At 32.6% G+C, this 23,050-nt stretch overlaps 1 protein-coding gene across 1 annotated transcript in view; it reads left to right on the top strand.

Moving 5' to 3' along the window:
- The window catches only part of LOC111049196 (paramyosin, long form), a 51,315-nt gene that overhangs the window by 21,289 nt on the left and 6,976 nt on the right, over nt 1–23,050 (top strand). The window contains exons 3-13 of the mRNA XM_039430846.1: nt 2,335–2,421; nt 4,827–4,993; nt 7,233–7,311; nt 7,904–8,023; nt 8,704–8,829; nt 9,737–9,933; nt 10,834–10,966; nt 13,091–13,307; nt 15,152–15,279; nt 15,929–16,041; nt 22,529–22,724. Of these exons, the coding sequence (XP_039286780.1) occupies nt 2,335–2,421; nt 4,827–4,993; nt 7,233–7,311; nt 7,904–8,023; nt 8,704–8,829; nt 9,737–9,933; nt 10,834–10,966; nt 13,091–13,307; nt 15,152–15,279; nt 15,929–16,041; nt 22,529–22,724 (1,563 nt within the window). The remainder of the gene's footprint in view (nt 1–2,334; nt 2,422–4,826; nt 4,994–7,232; nt 7,312–7,903; nt 8,024–8,703; nt 8,830–9,736; nt 9,934–10,833; nt 10,967–13,090; nt 13,308–15,151; nt 15,280–15,928; nt 16,042–22,528; nt 22,725–23,050) is intronic.

Raw genomic sequence — 23,050 nt, 5'->3', positions numbered from 1 at the left:
TCGGACAGGATCGTATATTTTTAGCAAGACTTACTCACCGACTTGAGTGAGTAGGGCATTCTTCCAACTCAGCTTGGGAGAAAATATTTTAATTGAGATGAAATTTATATTATTTTTTCAAAAAAGCGAAATTTCCTAGAGCTCTAGAGCATTCAGATTATTTTCGTGCAGTCTAAGTTCAATTTCTTGTTGCAATGTTATGAAATTGGATAATCATATCGCATGTGTTACTGGCTGGAGTAATCCCATTTCAAAAATAGTCTGAATGTTATTTTTATTTGCTGATTTCAAGCTTCTTTGTCCAATATGCAGAACAAAATGTCCCAATAAACAATATAACGTGCGTCATCAGCTTATTATTACTTGGCTTCTTCTCTTTATTATACACATTTGCAACTGTTATATCATTTTCAATCCGTACTAAAATCAAAGTTCTGCTTTCTTATCAGTAGATGGCACAAAATTAAGTAGAATATAATGTAACTAAACTCTCAAATCAGTCAATTATTTCAATATCTTTTGGAAAAACATAATTAATTCATTTAATACGGTAGTTATTAAAAATTAAATTAGTATTTGAAAATTTATACTGATTGTATATTTTGAATATGCAGTAGAATATTCATAGAAAAATGTTTCAGTCATTTTATATTAATATAAGTGGAGTACGTCGAATCAACACTCTCATTTAATCAAATAAATCATATTTTTAGAAGTAGAATCAAGCTAACAACAAAGTTTTTCCCCAAAAACTCCCAAGTTTTTTGAACTCATTTTGAATTCATCTCTTTGACTATAATCCAAGCCAATAAAAGTAGAATGACCAGCTCTGAATGTTTTATTGCACTTTCGAGACATTTCTTATTCTGTGTTCCTTTTGTGAATTCTTGTCGAAGCCTCTCATCTACTCCGAGAAACCCCGGTTTAACTGCTGGCATTGTTTTCAGGACTCGAAACATCCAGTAATTAACAGAACCAATAAATTATGAACGCAACGAGTATGTTGTAAAAACTTTTACGATTTCATAAACATATTTAGCGAATATGCGAAAAATATACTTACTGTGTAATTTGATTCCATTGCAAAGTAATTAAAATATTTACCAATTGAAAAAATTGAAGCATATATCATGAATTTATTCATTACATGAAAAAAATTGAAAACAACAGGGATTACTTTACTATTTTTCAGAAAAAAGTTTAATCAATTCTATTTCTACATAAAAACAACTTTTAGAAAAACAATATTTGATACCTACATAAAATCTCTAGATTTTTCAAATATAACATACCGCGTGAAGCAATATTAAAAAATCCCAACAGAATAGTATGGAATTCACTGATGAATGTGATCTATATGTTTTCGTAGTATTTTAAATATTGCAGTTCTGAATGTGGACCATCTCTGGTTTTTTTACAGAAGTATGGGTGATTTCAACGATTACTGACACTATCAGCCTTACCGTACTATATAAATGTCACTGAAAAGTTGTTTTGACATCTGAGTGGTGAATTAAAAGTTCTTCGTGTTGCTCTGAATTCTTAATCTATACTATTGGCAGTTAGCTAGACATCCTACGTCTTGGCACCTCTCCTTCCATAGTTTACTCTTAATTGATGAGTTGCATTTTTCTATTGACGCCTCTTCTAGCATCATCTAGCATTCTAGTACTTAGTACATAGTTTGTTCCATTTGAATATTGAGCTGAAGCCAAAACCACAAATTTAATTTCACTGTAATCATTAGCTTTCTTCCAGTTTTAGTCATTCTATTTGAAGTATAAGTGTCTCATATTTTCATCAATATGTATTCTATTTTTTCCAAGATGTAGACCTGCAGCCATTTGCATCAAGTGTCAAGACCAATTCATTTTAAAACACAATTAATTTTATAACTTTTCCTACATTTTATTGTCGGTACTGTATATAGGTACTAATTTGATGTGTCTACTCATCTACTCAAGTTTCAACCTGATTTTCTAAGTTTCTACTAGATTGAATCCAACGAATCAATTATAATAATTTCTAGCATCCAAATAACTATCAAGTCTCAACATATCTATATTTTCAATCAGAAGTTTTCATTTTGCGTTTTTGTATTTTGTTCCACTTTTCATGTTTTATATTCTACTCTGAACTTCCAATTTAAAAACTGTGTTTTTTTGGAATCGGAAATTGAACAAATTGTTAGACTTTTTTTGTCATGATGCTTCACAAAACTCAATGAATATAAGAAGATTATTTTATGTACTCCTTATCCATTATTAATTTCATGTCATTACATGCCTATTCATTTCTTGGAAATTTGTATTAATCATTTGTTTTTAATTGCAGATTGAGCGAGAGAAAGCTGACTTGAGTGTTCAAGTTATCTCATTGCAAGAAAGGTTGGAAGAGGCCGAGGGTGGAGCCGAAAGCCAGGTGAGCTCTTTTTGCCATTTAAATTTTGAATATATTCACTCCAAATAAAAATGAATAAATTAATTTCCGTTGGTAGGTGAAGTTTACTTGCTGAAGTTACTAATGTAACATCACACCCGCATATTGTGTGAATATGCAGATTTCACAAAAAACCCGGGCCCTTGTGTATTCCAAATTAAGGTTTGAAGCAGTTTTGGGCAAATGCCTGTTGTTTTTACCTGAATTGTATTTGCATATGAATAAATAAATAAATGAATAAATAAATAAATATGAGTAAATAGAAGTATGTCATGTGAGTCTTTACGTCAAAGGTTAGAGGTTGATTTCTTGAAAATGAAATCATTGAACAGAAATACATAAGCACGATAGGTTGACAAATTATTGAGGTTTCAACATTATTATTTTGCAAATTTTGTAATCTACATAAATTCTAAATTTTTCAATTTTCATAATTTTTTGAAACCTGAAAATATAAGAATCAATCGGATTTGGTAAATTTTGTATGATTAGGCTGTAACAAAACCTGTTATTTGAAGATTATTGCTAGCTTCAAGGTTTATTTGATTGATAGGCTGTAATTATATAAGCATATTTCTAATAATGTCCAAATTATAATAATAATGTATTATATTATATTATTATTATTATTACAATTTATACCATTAAATTTTCAAATTCCAGGAGTTATTCGATGCATTTCGTCTATTGTATAAATACAGTATTGTTCTTTGCTGTTTTTTTTATCAATTCATTATGCTTATAGTCTTGATTTAATTTCAAATATTATACTGAAACAAAGTTTAGTCAATCTCCTTGTACGTATTTTTCAAGTCATGTTATTACATCTAAAGCGTCATCTTATACGAATCAAACTGATAAAAGCCTCTGGAGTTAGCTGTTGGGTGATTGTATTTGTAGTATTGTATAGAATGTATTATGATTGTGTACTCTATTATCATTTCGAGAAAGACATTTCCATTGGATGATGATCCATTACCTTCCTATAAACCAATCATCACATTCATATATCATTTTAGAGAATTATGTTTCAAATCATAATTAATGTATTATATGCTATATTATAAAGAACTCACAACTCTAAATTAAATAAAAATCCGACTCTTTAAATTGAACGTTTCTTTACTCAATACTTAGGCCCTTTGCACACTGGGCCACCATGGAAGCGATTCCACGGAAGCGCCACCACGTGGTAGCATTGTCTCTTATCTGTCACTGCACACTAGAGCCACCAGCTGAGCTTCCAGGAATGTGGTGGCTCGAGCCGCCGATTTTGTGTCGCCACCAGACTGTCGCGCTAACACGTCATACCATTGAGTATTATCTGTCATTGCACACTTGAGCCACCAGCTACCAGCCACCAGAAAATCATCTCCAGTTCAGTTTCAATTCAAATCAAGTTCAGTACAGTTGTCTGATGAAGTGGTCGTAATGTTTTGTGAACAATTTGATAGTGAAAGGTTAATTCTTGGAGTTGAAAGCAGACCAGCTATATGAGACATGTCTTCAAAATTATATGTCGTCCGGGATGTGAAGAAAAATCTTGGAGGGAGCTGGTAAATCTTTTCATTGAAAAATATAACTTCACAGAAAATGAACAAAATGAATTTGGTAAGTTATATAACCACTTTTCTTGAGAATTAGTCATTATATTATTCAACATATGTCAATAATTGAATGTGAAATATTTTTATTGGCAGAAATAAAAAATACAACATCTTGGAAATACATAATAAAAGCAATACAAATTTTACAACATGGGAAAATACTATTACAAAATAAAATGAAATGCCAATTGAGTATTCGCATCTCGAGTACTAGTACTGCTTCTTCCACGTCCATTCTTCAACTGATCATGAGTTGACTAGTGAACTGGAGTGATGAGTCAAGTGGTGGCTGTAGTGTGCAATGCTATCAAATTTTGATGGTGGCGCTTCCATGGAAGCTTCGGTGGTAGCGCTTCCATGGTGGCCCAGTGTGCAAAGGGCCTTAATCATCACTAACTGAACAAAAACAAGATAACAAACTTTTATTTCAAGGGTTGCCAGACAACGAAAGTAAATGATACGGTAGCCATATTGTTTTAATTTCCTCTCATGAAAATATGCATTTTAAACAATGGGTCATGATTATATTCCCTATACTCTATCACCTCTATGATATTTATTCATTCGTTTGTACAGCAACCACTTATCATTGAAATGATTGGGAGAGAAAAAGATGGCGATCCCTACATCACACGTCCTATCCCAGATTTAGACTATTAGCAGTTGCATTCTAAAGAAGGTCAAGTCCACTTTCCACTGTTCTGTGTCCAAAAATATAAGTAGGCCTACTGAATATGTATAATTAGAATGATAATAATGTGTACTTTTATCATTTTCCAGTTTGAAATCAACAAGAAGCGTGACACTGAGCTGACCAAGCTCAGGAAGCTTTTGGAAGATGTCCATCTGGAGTCGGAGGAAACTGCACACCTTCTGCGCAAGAAGCACCAGGAAGTTGTCGTTGATTTCCAGGAACAGTTGGACCAGATGGCCAAGGTCAAAGCCAGGTAAACCTCTTTGTAATCAGTCAAACTCTCTGTAACTGAATCTCATAAAACCAACTTTTGAAATCAACACAGAATTTGTAAACTGTTTGTGAGAAAGGACCTTTTGTTCCGTGAATATTTTTTTACAAGAATAATGTGATGATAATAATTTATGAATAGCATTTATCATCCCATTGCAACCAGGATTAATAATGAGGATTCCGTATGATCGGAAAACAAAGTGAATACCAAACAAATCATTATTTGGTGATGAATGAAGAACTGTACATTTTATCCCAATACTAGGTCTATTCTACCAACATTTGAACAAAAGTTTTCACAATGATCGCTATATTATACAAAATGATTATTGCCAAATATACATATTTGGCAATGATCGCTTGTTGGAAAGATGATTATCTGAATTACATGAGACTCCCAGTACTGAAAAAATTAAAAAAAAAAAAATTGACACCCAATAGATATTATTTTGATGGGAGCATTTAGGGAGATCTATAATGTAATCAGTTTGAAAATTAGACTTTGATTGCAGAATACATGTTTTCGCTACACTGCACTGGAAACTTAGAATGCCCGGACAGTTTGTAGGTTGGTGTGTGATCACATTGGATGCGTGTATATGCAAGTGCACGCTTGGTTATGCATGACCAAGCGAGCAGATGGAAACAAAATCTGGAAAGAGCAATAGTAACATTCACATTGAACGCTTGCACTTGCTGGTGCGTTCAGTGTGAGCAGCTAAATGCAAGTCTTAACGTGTTTCAATAGCACCTTTCTAATTTTGTTTTTCGGCTCATGATCCGACTTGCACTTGCACATAATATATGCATTCAATGTGATGTCACCCTTAGAAAGATACCGTCTATAAAACTTCTTATCAATTTTACATATACATATCAATTCAATTTCACTTCGCCAATGAAGATTTTTATAACTTCTAACTTACAAAATTGCAAATAACTTCTCATCCATTCAGGTACTTTATTTTTTTCTGTTAACAGAAACGACTATAAACTACTGTCCAGTTCATTATTTGTTTTTTCATGTTTTAACCAATTAGTTGATCAAATAGCCATAAAATTTGAAGCAAAAGTTCCAGAATCCAGTGTAAATGAGAGCTAGACTGGCTTTAGTGGAGCGGGGAATGTTGCCAACCGGGCTATTATTAGAGCGTGTAGCAGCTATTGCCAACAACCGTTCTTCGCCACCTCCATATTTGAGCACACACACATTCCATCCTAACGCTAACTCCACAGCAACAGCTAGATGTAGTTAGCTCATGTTACAAATGACATAATCATTACTGTCATTCCGAACCTTGTCAATTATTAATGACATTGTTTTGCACTTCGAACTGCATTTTTCCTAGGAGTTTGTCATGAGGATGATCCAAACTTGACTGTTGTTTCATTCTTGTCATTCCGATTTGCGAGACAGTAAATTCTCTGTAGGCTTGCTGGCTGAAATGTTATTTGCGTTTTCCTTGCAATTCTGGATTGAGTTGGATTGTTTGTTTTTACTGGATGAACTTTCGACTTCTTTAACTTAACTATAATGCTCTTTGCATCTTTCTAGAATAACTCATTGATTGGGTGCTTCATAAGCACAGAAAATCAAACTTGAATTTAATTAAGAATTTTTAACTGATATTTTTAGCTTGATAGCCTAATTCTATTGCAATATGATCTTATTACATAAGTACTGTATATTGATAGGTCTGTTTCATTTTGCATGAATTTAAGTAAAGGATTCAGATAGTAATGCTTTTTCCGTAGATATTATAGAACATTCACTGTCATATATTATGATGCAACAAGTATCAATAAATAGCTTTCAACAAAACCTTAACCTAGGTTTTGTAATTCAACAGTATAATTTATTCAAATGTAATTATTAAAATATTACAGCAAAAGCTTCTCTCCATCCTCTCTATATCACAATCGAAACTTTTCTCAAAACTTTACGAAGAATCATATCAAAGTGAATCTGTATATCTTCCTCAATTATTTCATTCATATTTTCATCCGTCTAATACCGTCTTTGAACATATCCACCTCAATTGCTTTCACACAGCATGTTTTATCTAATCTTTGATCCATTGAGAGTGTTTAAGGTAAAATTGAAAAAATGCAATGTATACAAAGAGTTCTATTATAATTTACAACTTATCTCCTTTTCATTTCTCAATGTAGGCCTAGTCGATTTTCACATCTACATTATCCAAAAATTTATGTTTCAGAACAGAGAAGGAAAAAGCCAAATTCCAGCAAGAAGTCTATGAATTGTTGGCCCAGCTAGAAGGTGCCAACAAAGATAAGGTGAATATTCTGTTTATTATGCTTGAACCGCAGAAATATATAAATAATCAGGGCTCTTCAATTTCTTGGATTGCAATACTTGAATTTATAGAAATTGATGGATTCATAAGAAGAGTTGTTTACATTGAATCTAACTTCTCATAATAGATTCATTGAAAAATTGGAAAATAACTATAAATAGTAGAATACTCATATTAGCGTAAAATAATATTAGAATGAAATAATAGATTGATTTATATTTTTTAAGATGATTTTTCATTTTTTCACATTTTCACCAGTAATACACTTAATACAGTCCTTTTTAGAGTTGAAAGTTACTCACATTTACGAGATCTTCCTGCTCGATAGACAATATTTTTTGTGATCCTTTTAGACTAAGTACCTAGGGATTATAGTTCATTAAAGTTCCTCTTTAATTAAAGTAACATGTTTATTATAGCCGAAAAAATACTTAATGGAGTTAAAATAACTCTGATAATGCCCAATAAAATGCAACTCAAAACAGTTATAAGAATGTCCTCTTATATGGTGTCTGTCTCAGACAAAATAATGTTATCAGATATTATTTTATTCCTATTTTTTCCCTTTTCAGCTTATCAGCGTAAAGCAGGTTGAAAAATTGGAAGTAACAATCCACGAATTGAACATCCGTATTGAGGAATTGAACCGCACAGTCATCGATATCACATCCCACAAGAGCCGTCTGTCAACAGTGAGTAATAACACATACGTTTATAAGTACAATCAATGAAATCATTTTTATGTAAATTTGTAAGTACTCTAATGTAGTCTACTATAGACTTCTTGAAAAAATTGTTTGAACAATTTCATTTGATAGTGAGAAACATGAATGAAATGAAAGTTCTGAAATAATATTTATTAATAATGTAAGTCTATTATATTTTTAATGTGGTCTTTCATCATGTAGCGACTCAACAAAGGTTGTTTGTCAGATTCTATTTATACATTCTCTCCATTTATTAATCTATTCATTCGAAAATCTAAAACGTTTGATTAAGTTCGATTATAATGACCTCTTGTATCCTCTGTGCGAATCTCAAGTTTTCTTTCTGTTTGAAAGCAATTAAGTATAATTTATTGAACGAATAAACAAATTTATCCTATCCTTCTAAACAGAGATATTTCGAACCAATGCCAGACTCAACTTTAAATGTTGATTCATTCTTCCAAAAACAATAACCACTTTACAATCACCATGATTCATCAGAAGTTGAATTAATAACTTCAATTATTGATGAATGGATTAAAATTCTACATCATATACTCCATTGTAGAGTTAAATTTTTCGTTATGAATAACTCTCATAAGATTTTATATAGAGTTTTTAAAAAATATTGAAATTAATCAAGTTTTGACTTTGTTTGTTGACAGGAAAATATCGAACTCACAAAGGAGGTTCAGGACTTGAAGGTTAACATCGAAAATGCCACCTACCTGAAGTCACAGCTGGCCGGTCAGCTGGAAGATGCCCGCAGGAGGTTGGAAGATGATGAGAGGGTAAGGATCTAAGGATATGATTTTTCTCTCTACAATCGACTTTAATCACCTTTTTCTCGTTCGAGTTTTCAATTTTCCATACCATTCATCATGTTAAGTCTGTTGATAGAAGTGCAATAAAATATTAAATAATCTTATTCGATTACAACTCGTGAAGGTCAGTTACTTCTATAAATGAAAAAACCGTAGTTTGTGAACAACATTTTCCTATCTCAGATTTTCGAGTGTTTGTCACAAATCCATTTTTATAGTGTAATATTTTCAACTAATAATGTGGAAGGAAAAATGCAAATATTATATCATATAGCTTGATAGAATGTAAGAGACAAAATTAAATGACTTGATACTCGATTAACAATATTAATAATCATTGAAAAATGTGATACAATTTGACGAATATGTCTCACTTTTTGTGACTTGGAACTTTTTTAGAGGAATTGGAATTGAATATGCTGTTATTCTTGAATAATGCTATTGTAACAGCAATAATGTGCCAACCTCCATTTACATTTAACTTATTCAAGTTCAATTGAGTTGAACCTGAAATTTCAATAACATCTGATTTAATTTGAGATGCAAAGGATGACGAGGGATTGCAATTATCCAAATACTATTTTATTGAAATGATTAATATGTTTCAAATGATTCAGGTGATAGATTACTTAAGCAATTGGGTACTTGAAATTTAAACGACCTTCAACTATTAATAGCACAAACTTATTATGATGGTCCTGTTAGATTTGTCAGGTTTTACCGCTGCTATTATTCGTTGTAAAGGAATAAACTCAATTACTGGAAATATTTAGTTCTCATGTTTCAAGTTATAAGATTACAAGTACCTAAATATGAATGGAAATAACTGGATTATTTATGAAAACTTTTCAATAAAATGTGTCTGTTGGAACAGAGGAGATCTCTGCTTGAAGCCAGCCTTCACCAGGTTGAGGTTGAACTGGAATCAGTGAGAGTTCAGCTGGAGGAGGAGGCCGAAGCTAGACTAGACCTTGAGAGACAGCTGGTCAAGGCCAACGGTGAGGTGACCACCTGGAAGTCAAAGTATGAAACTGAGGCACAAGCCCGAGTTGAGGAAATCGAGGAAATCAGGTCAGCAATAATAATTATTTCTCCATTGCCTTTGAGTCGTACCATTTGAAATCAATCTTAATCCGTGATCAAGATTAATCCGTAATTAATCATCATATAACTGTTGCTGTTTGGTTCAACCCGGCACAATAATTAGAAACATAACAGATTAGTGAAACGTTTCTATTTGATGTAATATATTTTGGAGGAATATGTCACTTCTACTTCTAAGGTTGGATGAGTTTGATGAAACATTTTTCTATTGCACTAAATAACAATATTATTCCTCGTAATATGAATGTTTTCAGTTTCAGGATAGTTTTATTGAAAAGGCAGAACCTTATTACTCCTCATAAAGTTTAATCAAAAAGATTTCTTTGCAGGAGCTCCAAAATAGTAATACTTCAGTTGATGAACATTTCAAAATCATATGAGAGATTCAAGAGCAGTAATTATTCAAAAGCTGTCACCAACCACATGCGATAGTAGGCTATAGTGCAGTTAAAAAGAACAATTAGCTTGATCTTTAGCTAACTGTTGTTCCACTCTGAAGAATTTTCTCTTGTGATCAACAGACTTTCAAAGCCAGTACTTGATCGAATTGATGTTTCATTAGCACAAGGCAAAATTATTTTGTCAGTAATGGGCTATTGATAGAGCATGATTACTTTATACGAGTATGCAAAGCCAAACCTAGGTCTTAACTTATTCTCATTCAAGAAGCAACAATATTGTTAGACACATCGATTCACATGATCTGGTCGTAAAGTTTTTAAATAGTGTTAATAGTTTCAGTATCAGCCTGCATTTGAGATTATGCTTGTTGAATTGAGATGTTACTATAAGTTGTGAAGAGCTATTCTTTATTTATAGTTGAGAGGTTATCTTGTCAAGATAACTTATGTGTGATTGATTTTGCAGGCGCAAATACTCAGCTCGCCTTCAGGAACAGGAAGAGCACCTCGAGTCCTTGATTGTCAAGGTCAACAACCTCGAGAAGCAGAAATCTCGCCTTCAGAGCGAGGTTGAGGTTCTCATCATTGATCTCGAAAAGGTGAGTTCTTTTGATACTAATTTTTAAACATATATTTCTATTTAAATTATTGATGAGCACTGCCTTGTCACATCTATAGTCGCAAGGATGTCACAACTATATTAGATAGCCTCCCACTATCAAATGAATTTTATCAACCTAACAGAATGTTATTTATTGTCATATCTCGACTTATTCAGTACTGATTGATAAGTCCTCAACGTAATTACCGGGTATGTTAAATTGAACAAATGTAATGTCAGTTGTATTATTTATAGTACATTCAAAATAAAATGGGAAAGGAATTAGCTTCTGAAGTAGCTGATGCTGCTCATTACCAAGTTCCTTATTCTGAAAGTGCTTTTATAATATTATTATTATTAACTTATAAAAATCTAGACAACTGGAGATACAAACTATTGAGAGGCACAAGAGCTAAATCTATTTTGTGTGAAAACTATCTAATACACAGAATATTTGTATGCTAAATAGCTCTCATTAACGCAATAGGTATCTTATATTTAGCTTATAGATCAATTGTATCAAAATACAGATATTAGTGCCGGACATTGCCATTATCATCAATAATGATATTCCAGCAATACACAAGAAGAAGTCTGTGATTAATTTTATCAAGTGAAAAAACATCACATACGCACTATTTCTGCAGTTTGAACGTTCATCATAAATGTATATTTTCAGGATTAGAAGTCGTATTTTCATGAAAAAAATTCCAGAAGAATGATTTTTCATTCTTTGTTTTATTAGCAATTCTAATGTATGCTCAACCATGAATTACAGGATTACAGAATTACCTATATTTTATTGTTTAATTATTTTAATTGGGTTACTCAAATGTTTTATCACATAGAATTACTAGTCTCTTCCTTTACTTTCTTTGAGACACGACTACTCCACCCCCATTTTTTAGTTTTCTTTAGCTCTTAGCTCCTTCTCATTTTTTTAGCTCTTTCTTACCATTTAAGCTCTAATTACTTTTTGTTATTAGCTTGCTCATAGGAACTCTCCCCCATTCACAGACGTATAGTCTTCTTGGGGATTCCACTTTTCAATAATGTTACAATTTTAAACAAAATAGTAAAGTAATTTATCTTTATATTTATTGTTTTATTGTAACCTAACTATATTGTAAAAATTTGTAATTTCATGTGGAAATAAATTGAATTGAATTGAAAAACTGTAGTTCTATATATTGTTGAACGAGCGTTAGCGAGTTCTCACTTTTGATTTACTAAAGCCCAAATTCGTTGTCCGTCTGTGTGTATGTTCTACAATAACTTTGGAAAGAATTGATCAATCAGCTTCAAATTTTGAACACGTATTCTTCGAACCTTTTTACAGGTCAAGTTCGTTGGACAACAAAATTGACTCACTCAGTCCTTTTTCAGGATATAAAAATAACATTGATAGTGCATGAGTAAATTTTTTTATGATTAATCATTTAGTTAGCTGAAGAATTCATTGCATGCAATTACTACAGTTTTTCCATTCATTCATTCATTACATCAGCTGAGGCTATTTGCCAAAATGATCGCCAACATTCGTAACGGACAGGCACCCTAAGAAGAAGAAGAGGCTATTTGGGAGCTATCATACCTGCTGACACATGATACACTTTTACATCAACAAAATGTTGATACGGGTTGATATATCAATGTGCGGTTTTCGTCATTTTGGAACTCTTTATCGAAATCGTATATCACATGTCCACTTTCTCATTAAAAAAAAAGCGAATTTAGATTCATATATTGGCCAAATATGTTTAATTAAGCGACAGAGTAGTATTTTGAATAGTAATTTTTCATTTCAAATAGGATCCTCAATGAAACCTACTGTCAAATCTATCTTGTGTGAGAAATATTCAGCTGTTTTCAACATTTTCATACAATCTGTATAATTAAAAGTTGCGGGTCTCAAAGATTACAATACTACAGTTCTTGAGCGAGTTCTTCAACCCAGGGGGTCACTAGTATAGTCTCGTAATAGTAGTGAGGATTATGGGAATTCTGTGCATCTTCTATTGTAATACCAAAAACCGAGGAGGGACATTGATGTTGTGTGTATATTCATTCATTCATTTATACATGCATAGATACAATATCATTCTTATCTGATTATATTTAGGCCAACAACACAGCCAGGGAGCTGCAGAAGAAGTCCGAGCAGCTAGAGAGAATCAACATCGACCTGAAGACGCGCCTGGACGAGACATCAGCGCTCTACGAGCAGAGCCAGCGAGACCTGCGCAACAAGCAGACCGAGCTGCAGCGAGTCAACCATGAGCTCGACAAGACTCGCGAACAGAAGGACCAGCTTGCCCGCGAAAACAAGAAACTCTCCGGTAAGCTCATTTCAAATTACAAAGTCTTTCGTATAAAAAGCAAGAAGCAGCTCAAAAATCACACACTGACTTCAGTGACAAGTTTCTCAGCTCACTTCACATCCATGAGGCTTTTACTATTGAAGTTCACCTATACGATCTGTTTCTAAAATAGATTCGTCCAACATATGGACATCACTATGACTCAGTAGAAAAGTACCGATAATATTAACAATAAATTCGGGGGAGAAATAGATTTGTATCAACTTTTGTTTCTCCCAATTACTCTTTTGATTATGTGCATGTGTAAATTAGATGAGAGATGAGATGAAATACAACCATATAGTTCAATTACTGCTTGGGACAAGATCTATTTGTGCAGGTGTTTCCGCAATATGAATGTGAATGAGTTTGGAGTTGCAGTACTTTAAAAAGGAATCAGATGTAGAGGTGCAAGATTATGCTATTATTATTGTGGATCAAACCAAGATACCTAGAATATATTCTAGGTACATTGGATCAAACCACAAACACTTGAAAGTCAAAATCGAGCAAACTTCACTTGATAACCAGCTGTAAACTTGGAGAAAATTTGCAAGAAAGGATGTAAAAGGGATTGAAGCACAAATTCAAGATATGATGGCTACCACCAACATTTAATCTTCATGTAATTTAGATAACATTTACAAATGACTTTTCATAATTTTTATAACTTGAATTTAAGGTCTTTTTGCAGTTTTAATTATTTATTTATTAGATACAATAAACAATACAGTAGTCGGAAAAGAAAACCAGGCTATTACCCAAAACTTCTTCAATTTCCTAATTTTGTCTTAAATTGTCCAAATATTATTTAGGTTATGTCCATTTAAATTTATATACTGAATAATTAATCTGAATATACAAATCAGAATAAAACAAACAATTTTAAGTTTAGATAGATTTATAATAAAACTTCTGTAAAGACATACAACAAACTTCAAATTCACAAAATAATTCTATAAAAACATATTAATTTTGAGCTATGATCAATTATGAGACACTATGCACTGGAATTTAGTACCATTATCGTTTGAAAAATAAAAAAAAATCATAAAGAAGAGACAGTCGGCTATACAATGTTATATGTAACAGAATATTTAAGTTGATTAAATGTAATTGTTCAGTAAATGATTTGGTAAATTCATCACTTGAAAACTCAGCTTAGGAAATTACATTGGATTGATTTCTTCATAAATTGGTTTATGTAGATTAAAATTTACGCTGGCTTAGATTCAACTTTTTACGATACCGGTAATTGAAACTGTAGCTAACTATTCAAGTATATACTGTACAGAATATTCATGCAAAAATATAAAGATAAATACAATTTGATGATGATGATAATAATATTACATTGTTATTATTTTTGAATAAATAAAACTCGTTCATGCTCTCAAGAAAAGGACTGTAAGTTTTGAACAATAATATAGTAATAAATCTTAAAATTATTCAATAGGGTATATCACAATTTCAATTGAGTTACTCCTCAATAAAAAATTGTTTTCTACTTTATTTTATTATAAATACCGATAAATATTCTAAATGGAATATATTTGATATTGGAAAAGATAAAACTTCGTCAAATTCAAATACAGTACTGAACTTGCTTTATTGTGTCCTTGGTCCATATTCCCTTATCTTGGGATAAATGAAATTGTCTTTAGTTGATGAATGACTCATTCTTCATCGACTTGATTAACAGTAATTGCCATTACTTAATACATCCAATTATGAATGTGTATTTTTATTCAAGATAAATCACAAGTGTCATTTCCAGTCCATACATTCATAATACTGATGATTCCATGTTATTTTGAATGCAGATGATCTTCATGACGCCCGCAACAACTTGGCTGACCTGAACAGACGTCTGCATGAGCTGGAGATTGAACTGCGCAGACTCGAGAATGAGCGCGAAGAACTGTCTGCTGCCTACAAGGAAGCCGAAGCTGTAAGTTTGATTGAAAATGATAGATTTTGTAATTATTTTTTGATTTCTTCAATAGTGAACAATAATATAGTATTGATATGAATGTTATTAATTTAGTATGCGAAAGAATGAGCTTCTTTCCATGAAGGACAATAGAATGCATTTACGCTAAGATATGAGCCTAGCAATAAGCTAAGTTGAGAGCCCAGCCATGCAGGAGGTGTTTGACATTGTCGTGTGTAATAATAATAATAATATAATAATAATAATAAGAGCGTTTTTACATTACAGAGCGTTTTATTTTTATACATGTTACGGTATAACTAAAGAACTGAATATTACATGCTCTAAGCACTGTATTTCTTGATGGAAACTGTTCTCTTATTGGAAAGGAGCTCTATAGTTCTAAAATTGGTCAAGAGAGAGGTAACAATTATTATACAAGGAAATGAGAAGTCCACCTGTATTTATCAATATTTCCTACTTCAAAATTTCCATTCATTTTTCTCTATAACTATTCATCTGGCTCGATTTTCAATAACTACCTATTAATAACTATCAATATCACAATGAATTTAAATTAGTGAAATATTTATCTCTGATCGACATAAACTCTTGATTAGTTCTTACAGAACATTTTATTAAAAGTATGTCTGTTTGTTGTTTGAAGGGCCGCAAAGCTGAGGAACAGAGGTCACAAAGATTGGCTGCTGAATTCTCCTCCTTCCGTCATGAAGCCGAGAAGAGATTGTCTCAGAAGGACGAGGAAATCGAAGCTATTCGGTAAGTACTGATCAGTCTGGATAATTCAATAAGAATTCTTATCAAGTACTTTTAGTTCTTTCGTTCAGGAAACAAATCAATAGAGCTTTTCTGGCATTGTACGGGTAATTAACTCATTTCAAACCAATTCGTATCAACTGATACCAAATGGATTTCAGGTATAAAATCATTTCAGCCTTCAACAGTGGAACTTGTATGTGTGAGAGAGTACTAATGAAAAACAAAAGTAATTACCCTAAAAACTTTCCCCATCAATGACAAAAGGCATCAATCACCATTCATCTATTGGATTCAATTAATGATTTAGGATAATCATTTTCAGCACATGAGTGCTGTAATGAATTGATAATTTGGCTCTTCAAGATTCAATCAAACAGATATACATACTATAGATTGAGAAATCATACTTTATACATAAATACCATCTCACATTTAAGTTTTTCTTTTAAAAACTTGAAAAGTCATGAACAAGATCGTACTTCTTTTGCGCTCCTATTTATTTGTTGTCCTACTTATTGCTGCTCATTACATTTTCTATAATCGACTGCTATGAATCCGATGAATCACATTGCATTTGGTCATTATAATATAACATCTCCTAAATGACATTGCTCTTAACTATTGTTATTTTATTCTATTTTATGAAACCTACTTTCCGTGAATGAATTCAATGTCAGTATGGAAAAATTACTTGGGAGTGATTTTCCTTCAATTTCTGACCAATGCCTAAACCAATTGAAAATTACTTTATTCGCCAACTAAAATCCTAGATTGCTTGAAATTCCATTTTTAGCACTTTATGATCAACTATCCAGTGATAATAAAAACCCAAATCGATATATACCCAATGATAAAAATATTAAAGATCTATCAGATTGTAGTTTAAGAATCCTAACTGGGAAATATATTCATGTGAATTATAATCTCCCAACTATATGGAAATATACTTGGTGGGGAAGATAATAAGAAAGATTAGTTGAGCAAGATATTAATCTCAATAGCAGTAGACGTATGCATTACATTTTTAATAATGACATAAAATTTATTTAGAGATATTTATTTTTAAATATCATGTCAGACAAGATGAAAATGCCAACGAGATGAAAGAAATGTTTGGTAAGTTTGCCAAACTGAGTAACTGTAATTTGAATATGTAATCCTCCCTTTGAAAAACAAATACGTTAAAGGTCATGTCCCGATAAAAATACTAAAATTCTGTATACTTCATACTTTTTACCGAAAATCAGTAGGTTTCAGACGTGCGAGTCGTAAAGTAAAAATGGGGAGAAACTACACTTACATGGTTCATATTAAATCATGAGAAATTCTATATTTGAGTTCACAATGAACAAATTATTTATTTCGTTCTATTTATTTGATCAAATGACAATCTTTTCTAGGCTTGAACCAATTGAAAACAAAATTAAGTGGTGGTCTTGCAACAGCGTATAACAATTACATTAAACAAAATTTAATCATATATGACACTATATGAAATACAATATATGAAAAATAGTTTTGAATGTGAAAAATAATATTGCTATAAAATAATAATGTTAGGCTTAATGCTGCTTTCAATTACAAAAAATGAGGAAAATTTTCTGCTCTGTACCTTTCTAATAATTGTTCCTAAAACATTATTGTGATTTATTGAGAGTGTTCTTCATTGTTTCTTGATCTATATTAGATTGAGGATACTTCATTCCCTAGATAACCACTTAACCACTTCTTTAACCTTCCGGTAGTCACGCCCTACTCAATCACACGAGCAGTCGCGTGTTGTATTTTGTACAACATCCAATTTTCCAAGTGTTATGTACTCTGTTTACTGTCAAAACATATTAATTAATTGTATAATTACTTTTCCCATCTTCTTGGATTATTTTACGCCTATGAACATTTGGATGATTACCATTTCATAGCCCAATAAGGTACATCAAGCAAAGCCATCAATTCTGTGTTATTGGTTCGTTTACAGTCCCCGTGTACAGTCTTTCCCCATCTTATGCACAGTGCGACTTATGCACTGTCGCGAATAAATGGCACCTAAAGACTGAACCATTGCTTGGTTGATACTGTAACTCAGTGGAGTGATGGGGGGGGGGAAAGTTTTGGAATGCATAGGTGACTCATTCACTGACAACACCCCATTCAATAGTTTTGTGCAGCAAAAAACTGACACTGTTGTACTTTTCACAACAGCGCGACTGCCGGAAGGTTAAACATTATTGTGATTTATTTAAAGTGTTCTTCATTGCTTTTTGATCTATCTTAGATTGAGGATACTTTATTTCCTAGATAATCCACCACTTTCTGAATGACTCTTTTACTTCTTTAGAAATCCCAACTCTCCCTCTTTCCTTAGAGATCTTCTTGGTGACTCAATTTGCTAGAAGATCACCTTTTTACTTTCCTTGCCCTAGCTCTACCATAGGTAAGGAAATTATTGCTTTCCAAAAACATTTAAGATACCCCAATTTCATGTTTTCTATACGTTTCAAGGTCCAAAGGTCCCTGAGACCAAAAACATGATTTTTAATATATAATCCCTTGTTTCCCTACTGTTCAAATTCAAACATGGTTATTATTGTGCAAAAAATGAACGATTATGCAAGAACCAGCTACAGCTCTAATAGCAACCATCTACCAGCTCTAATGTACCTTCTCGATAGTTCAGAACAAACCTGTAATTGTGAAAATCTCTTATATAATCATCCTTCCAACTAACATACCCTATCACTAATCATCCCCATCACTAACATACTCGAGTGCAACCCCTAGGGATCATGTAAAAGTCATCCTCAGCAATAAAATGACTATATAATTTAAAAAAAAATTTTGACTATTAATTGCAGAGTATATATTACTGTGTGAAACATTCCATCATTGCCACACACATGAATAATAATTATCTTGGATCGTTTGTAACTGTCTAATGAGATTTAGTCAGAGAGTTGATTTAAAGAATAGCCAGGAATTGAATCGGACCTTCAACTGACTTGGCTTCGTATATAGTAGAGAAGAGGCGCAGCTCAAGAATGCTTCTATTAATAGTTCATAGACGTTGGCCAAAAAGGCGAAAATATCACAACCTACTAAAGCACAGCAGTTAGATTTGAGCGCCTTATATCATCTAGTTTGACAGTGGCACTACAATAGAGTGACTCTGCTCAGTACATGGCACCCGAGCTGCAATCGGCTCCTCACTCTGATAAAACTACTAGGCGCAAGTCGTCAACCAGAACTGTGTTCGACAAGAATCTCGATTATGTGTGTAACTTCTACAACAACATAGAGCAACTGGAAAGTGCTACAAGTGCAAAAGAGGTATCTAGTGCAAAAGAGGTTGTTAAAAGTGCTGGGAAATCTGAAAAGTGAAGCTTATCGGTCGAAAAGGGAGTGAATCCAGTTGAACTTTGATCAAAGTGTATAAACATTAAAAAAATAATTGTAAGTGAATATTATTGTTAAAACAGAGTAAAAATTAATAGAACATCGTTAAAAAATCATCAGACGTGTTGAAGAAACAGTTTATATCATCAATACAAAATACTTTGAACGCCTATTGTTTGTTGTTAATTGACTGTCGCAGAGTGTCAAACCCGCTGAAAGTGAATAATATCAGAAAGTTTCAACAAGTAAAAAATTGATTACCAGTAGATTACAAAGAATTGTTCAATACTTTCAAATAAGGAGCATAAAAGAGGAGTTTGAATACAATATTCTATTTGTATTCTTCTCGTGGATTTGGAGGTAGTAAGAGATTGAAATAAAATATTTAGAAAATGAGTGCTGGAGATTTCAGTGTCCTTGACTATGACGCTGAACTCCACCCTGGAGTCAGACTTGCCAAAGAGGCGATGCGCGGAAAGTCGGCAAAAGCGATTGAGGCGGCTCTGCGCATGGAAAGCTTGAAAAATTTGTCGGAAAACACAGAAATCGACATCAAGGGTTTCCAGCGCAAAATGGTGGTGACTGCGACTCACGACTCGAGCAAACATCGCGCCCAAATGAACAGCCGGGCCACCATCATGGCCGCCGAGGAGCGAATGCTCAAGCCTCTCGATGACCTTCACAAAGAACTCAACGAATTCGATAAGAAGTCCACTGACTACTTCAAGGACAAGAGGTACCGGTGCTGATATTTTTTCTGTTGAGCTGTGTCTTATCTGTCTTTACTGGATTGTTGAGGTACATTATTATTTATTGCATCCACTGCATCTGACGTTGTTAATGGCCTGAGTCCGATGACAGAAATTACTATCTATCTCTTTATTTTAATCATTAGGGGGATAAAAAATCCATTAGATCACCTATGCAGTAGTCAAGGTCGTATCTTGTTGAATTGAAGTATTGATTTAAAGCAATATGCTACAGGTCATAAGTGGGAGAATAAAACAAATCATGAATAAAGCACTTCACCTAGGAACAAGTTTAAATATTTATATGGAATATTTTTTTTGAACAAGATAGAGAGATTTGAAGTTGTCACAACCTCTAATTTAATAATAATTCAAAAATAACATTCACATCAGTTAAAATACTCCAGAAATTGTATACACTTTCATAAATGTAGTTGAATAATTGATTACCTCAAAATTAACTTTCTCAATATTCTTGTGATTTAAACATTTTCGAAAAATACATCTCATAACATGATTGAAACAAATATATATTATTAATAGCGGTGAATACCTACAAAAATGTTATGTATCACTTACTAAAAATTTGATTTGACTTATCCAATGAACGCTAGCCAATTGCTCTTGGCAATAGCTTGAATTTTTGAAACACCGGATTAATTAGAACGCGTATTCAATTAGTACTGTGCATTATTTTTATGTAATTAGTGAATAAATCGCTGGTATTTCAGTTGTTATTCCAATTAGCTAAAATTCAAAAACAAATGTATTTTGGTATTTTTTCAAATATCCTCTACAAATAAGTTTTAACTTCTACTTTTATTTCCCAACATATGAGTCCATATGATTTCCCATACTTGTGAGAATGCGACAAGAGTCTGTATGGGCAGCATCGCAAAACTCCTAGGTTGCGTGTCGCTTCTCCGTGCATTGCTTCTACACTATACAATACAATGCAATTACTGCAAAATAACCTACACAACTTATAATAGATACATTCACGAATATAGAAGCACATCTGCAAAAGTCAAGACAAAACTTGGTTGAACTAACAGATTTTCACATAACACAAATATTGCTATACATTACCTAATTTTGTAACGGGAATGTATAATATAGCATAAGTATGTCAATTAATTATGAAATAGAATATTCAGAAGGAAGAATGATCCAATTATGTCTTTGTATGACAAATTAATTGTATTTTAATGACAAAACATGATGATTGTACGAATGTGATACATTTAAATGTACGCTACTAGAGTAGAATAGTCTTGTAAAATTACAAATAATGAAATAATTTATGTGTACATGAATTGCCATCATTGCAAAACTATACAAGAATGAGTTATAATATAGAGAAAAGATAACACAAGAAGGTGGTATAGGGCGTTTATGTTCCAATGTTCAATGTTAACGGAACTTATAGTACTAGTATTTCTTTTTTGTGAAGCTATGTGACGATGGTAGTCTTTCATGCTGTGCCGTTCTTACACTCTCACCCGGCCATAACAGTAATAATAGACAGTAGTCGACAGTAATCGGATTGAGTTAACAAATTCAAATAATCTTTATTCCTTCTTTACAACATAGGTACTTTACAAAAATAGCAAGCGAGATACATATAGTAAACGGAATTCCCCCACAAAGACCAATCGTCTGCGTGTGGAGGAGAGTTCCATGGACAACACATTTGCAATCACAAAATATTTTTTATAATAATTACAAAGTAAATGAATATTTTTTAAAAAATAAGTAAAATAAAGAAAGATAACTTTTTCATAATGAGAGAGGATGGCTCTGAGACCGTGTCACGCTGGGTTACAAATAAGAGAAAGGACTAATCTATCATTAAAAAGAAAGGAAAAAATAACATTTATATCGTGTCAAGAAAAATCACTTAATGATTTAAAGGAATTTTATCTCTACAAGGGTTGTTGGCGGGTGTAACGAGAGCAGAAAAATAGGATTGAAATTTGAAACATAAACTACTTACACCATGGAATATTTTCTTATGCTATCTTTTCTTATACCTTGGTATTAATATTAAGTATCAAGGATAGGATACTCTTGGACTAAAAAATACAACAGTCACATATTGTTTTACATAAACAGGGGGAAGTTAGTACGAGTACTCGAGGGGAAGTTAGTATGAATCAGTCTTACACTTGACCTGACAATTTTAGGTACCGTATTCAGAGACTTGTTTTCAAGTAGGCTATTATAAGAATAATGATTTTCTATGAAAGATGAACCACAGTATATTTGAATGATAAAATAATGAATCAATTGTTTAAAATGTATTTAGAGACTTGTTTGCAATGAATTGTATTTGTTTGTTTTAGCAAGCAGACAAGCATTGAGATCGAGCAGCTGAACGCCCGCGTGGTGGAGGCGGAGACCAAGCTGAAGACCGAGGTGATGAGAATCAAGAAGAAGCTGCAGATCCAGATCACCGAACTCGAGTTGTCCCTCGACGTCGCCAACAAGAACAACATCCAACTCCAGCAGACAATCAAGAAGCAGTCACTCCAGCTCACTGTCAGTTTCATTCTGTTTTATACTTGCAACTTCCTCATTCTTCAGCAAATTGTGTGATACGTAAATTTTTGCTATCGTAATTACTTATTACTCGTACTAATTCACTAATGTATTCACATTGTAAAATTGTGAATTAATAGATGCAAAATGCAGTATGAAATTATAATTCTTGATGTTTCACATCAGTCCCGTACTATCAAGTTTTTTAAGACAGTTTACCAACGAATTCACTTCAACTGAACTTTAAAACATTCAATTAACTCTTACTCTTACTCCCAGGGCCATCTATATCTAAGTTGACATTTGGCCGCACCAACAAACTTTCT

Source organism: Nilaparvata lugens, chromosome 6, assembly GCF_014356525.2.
Source record: "Nilaparvata lugens isolate BPH chromosome 6, ASM1435652v1, whole genome shotgun sequence".
Lineage (NCBI taxonomy): Eukaryota > Metazoa > Arthropoda > Insecta > Hemiptera > Delphacidae > Nilaparvata > Nilaparvata lugens.
Note: the sequence above shows the minus strand (reverse complement) of the source record. Positions and strands in the feature narration are given on the sequence as shown.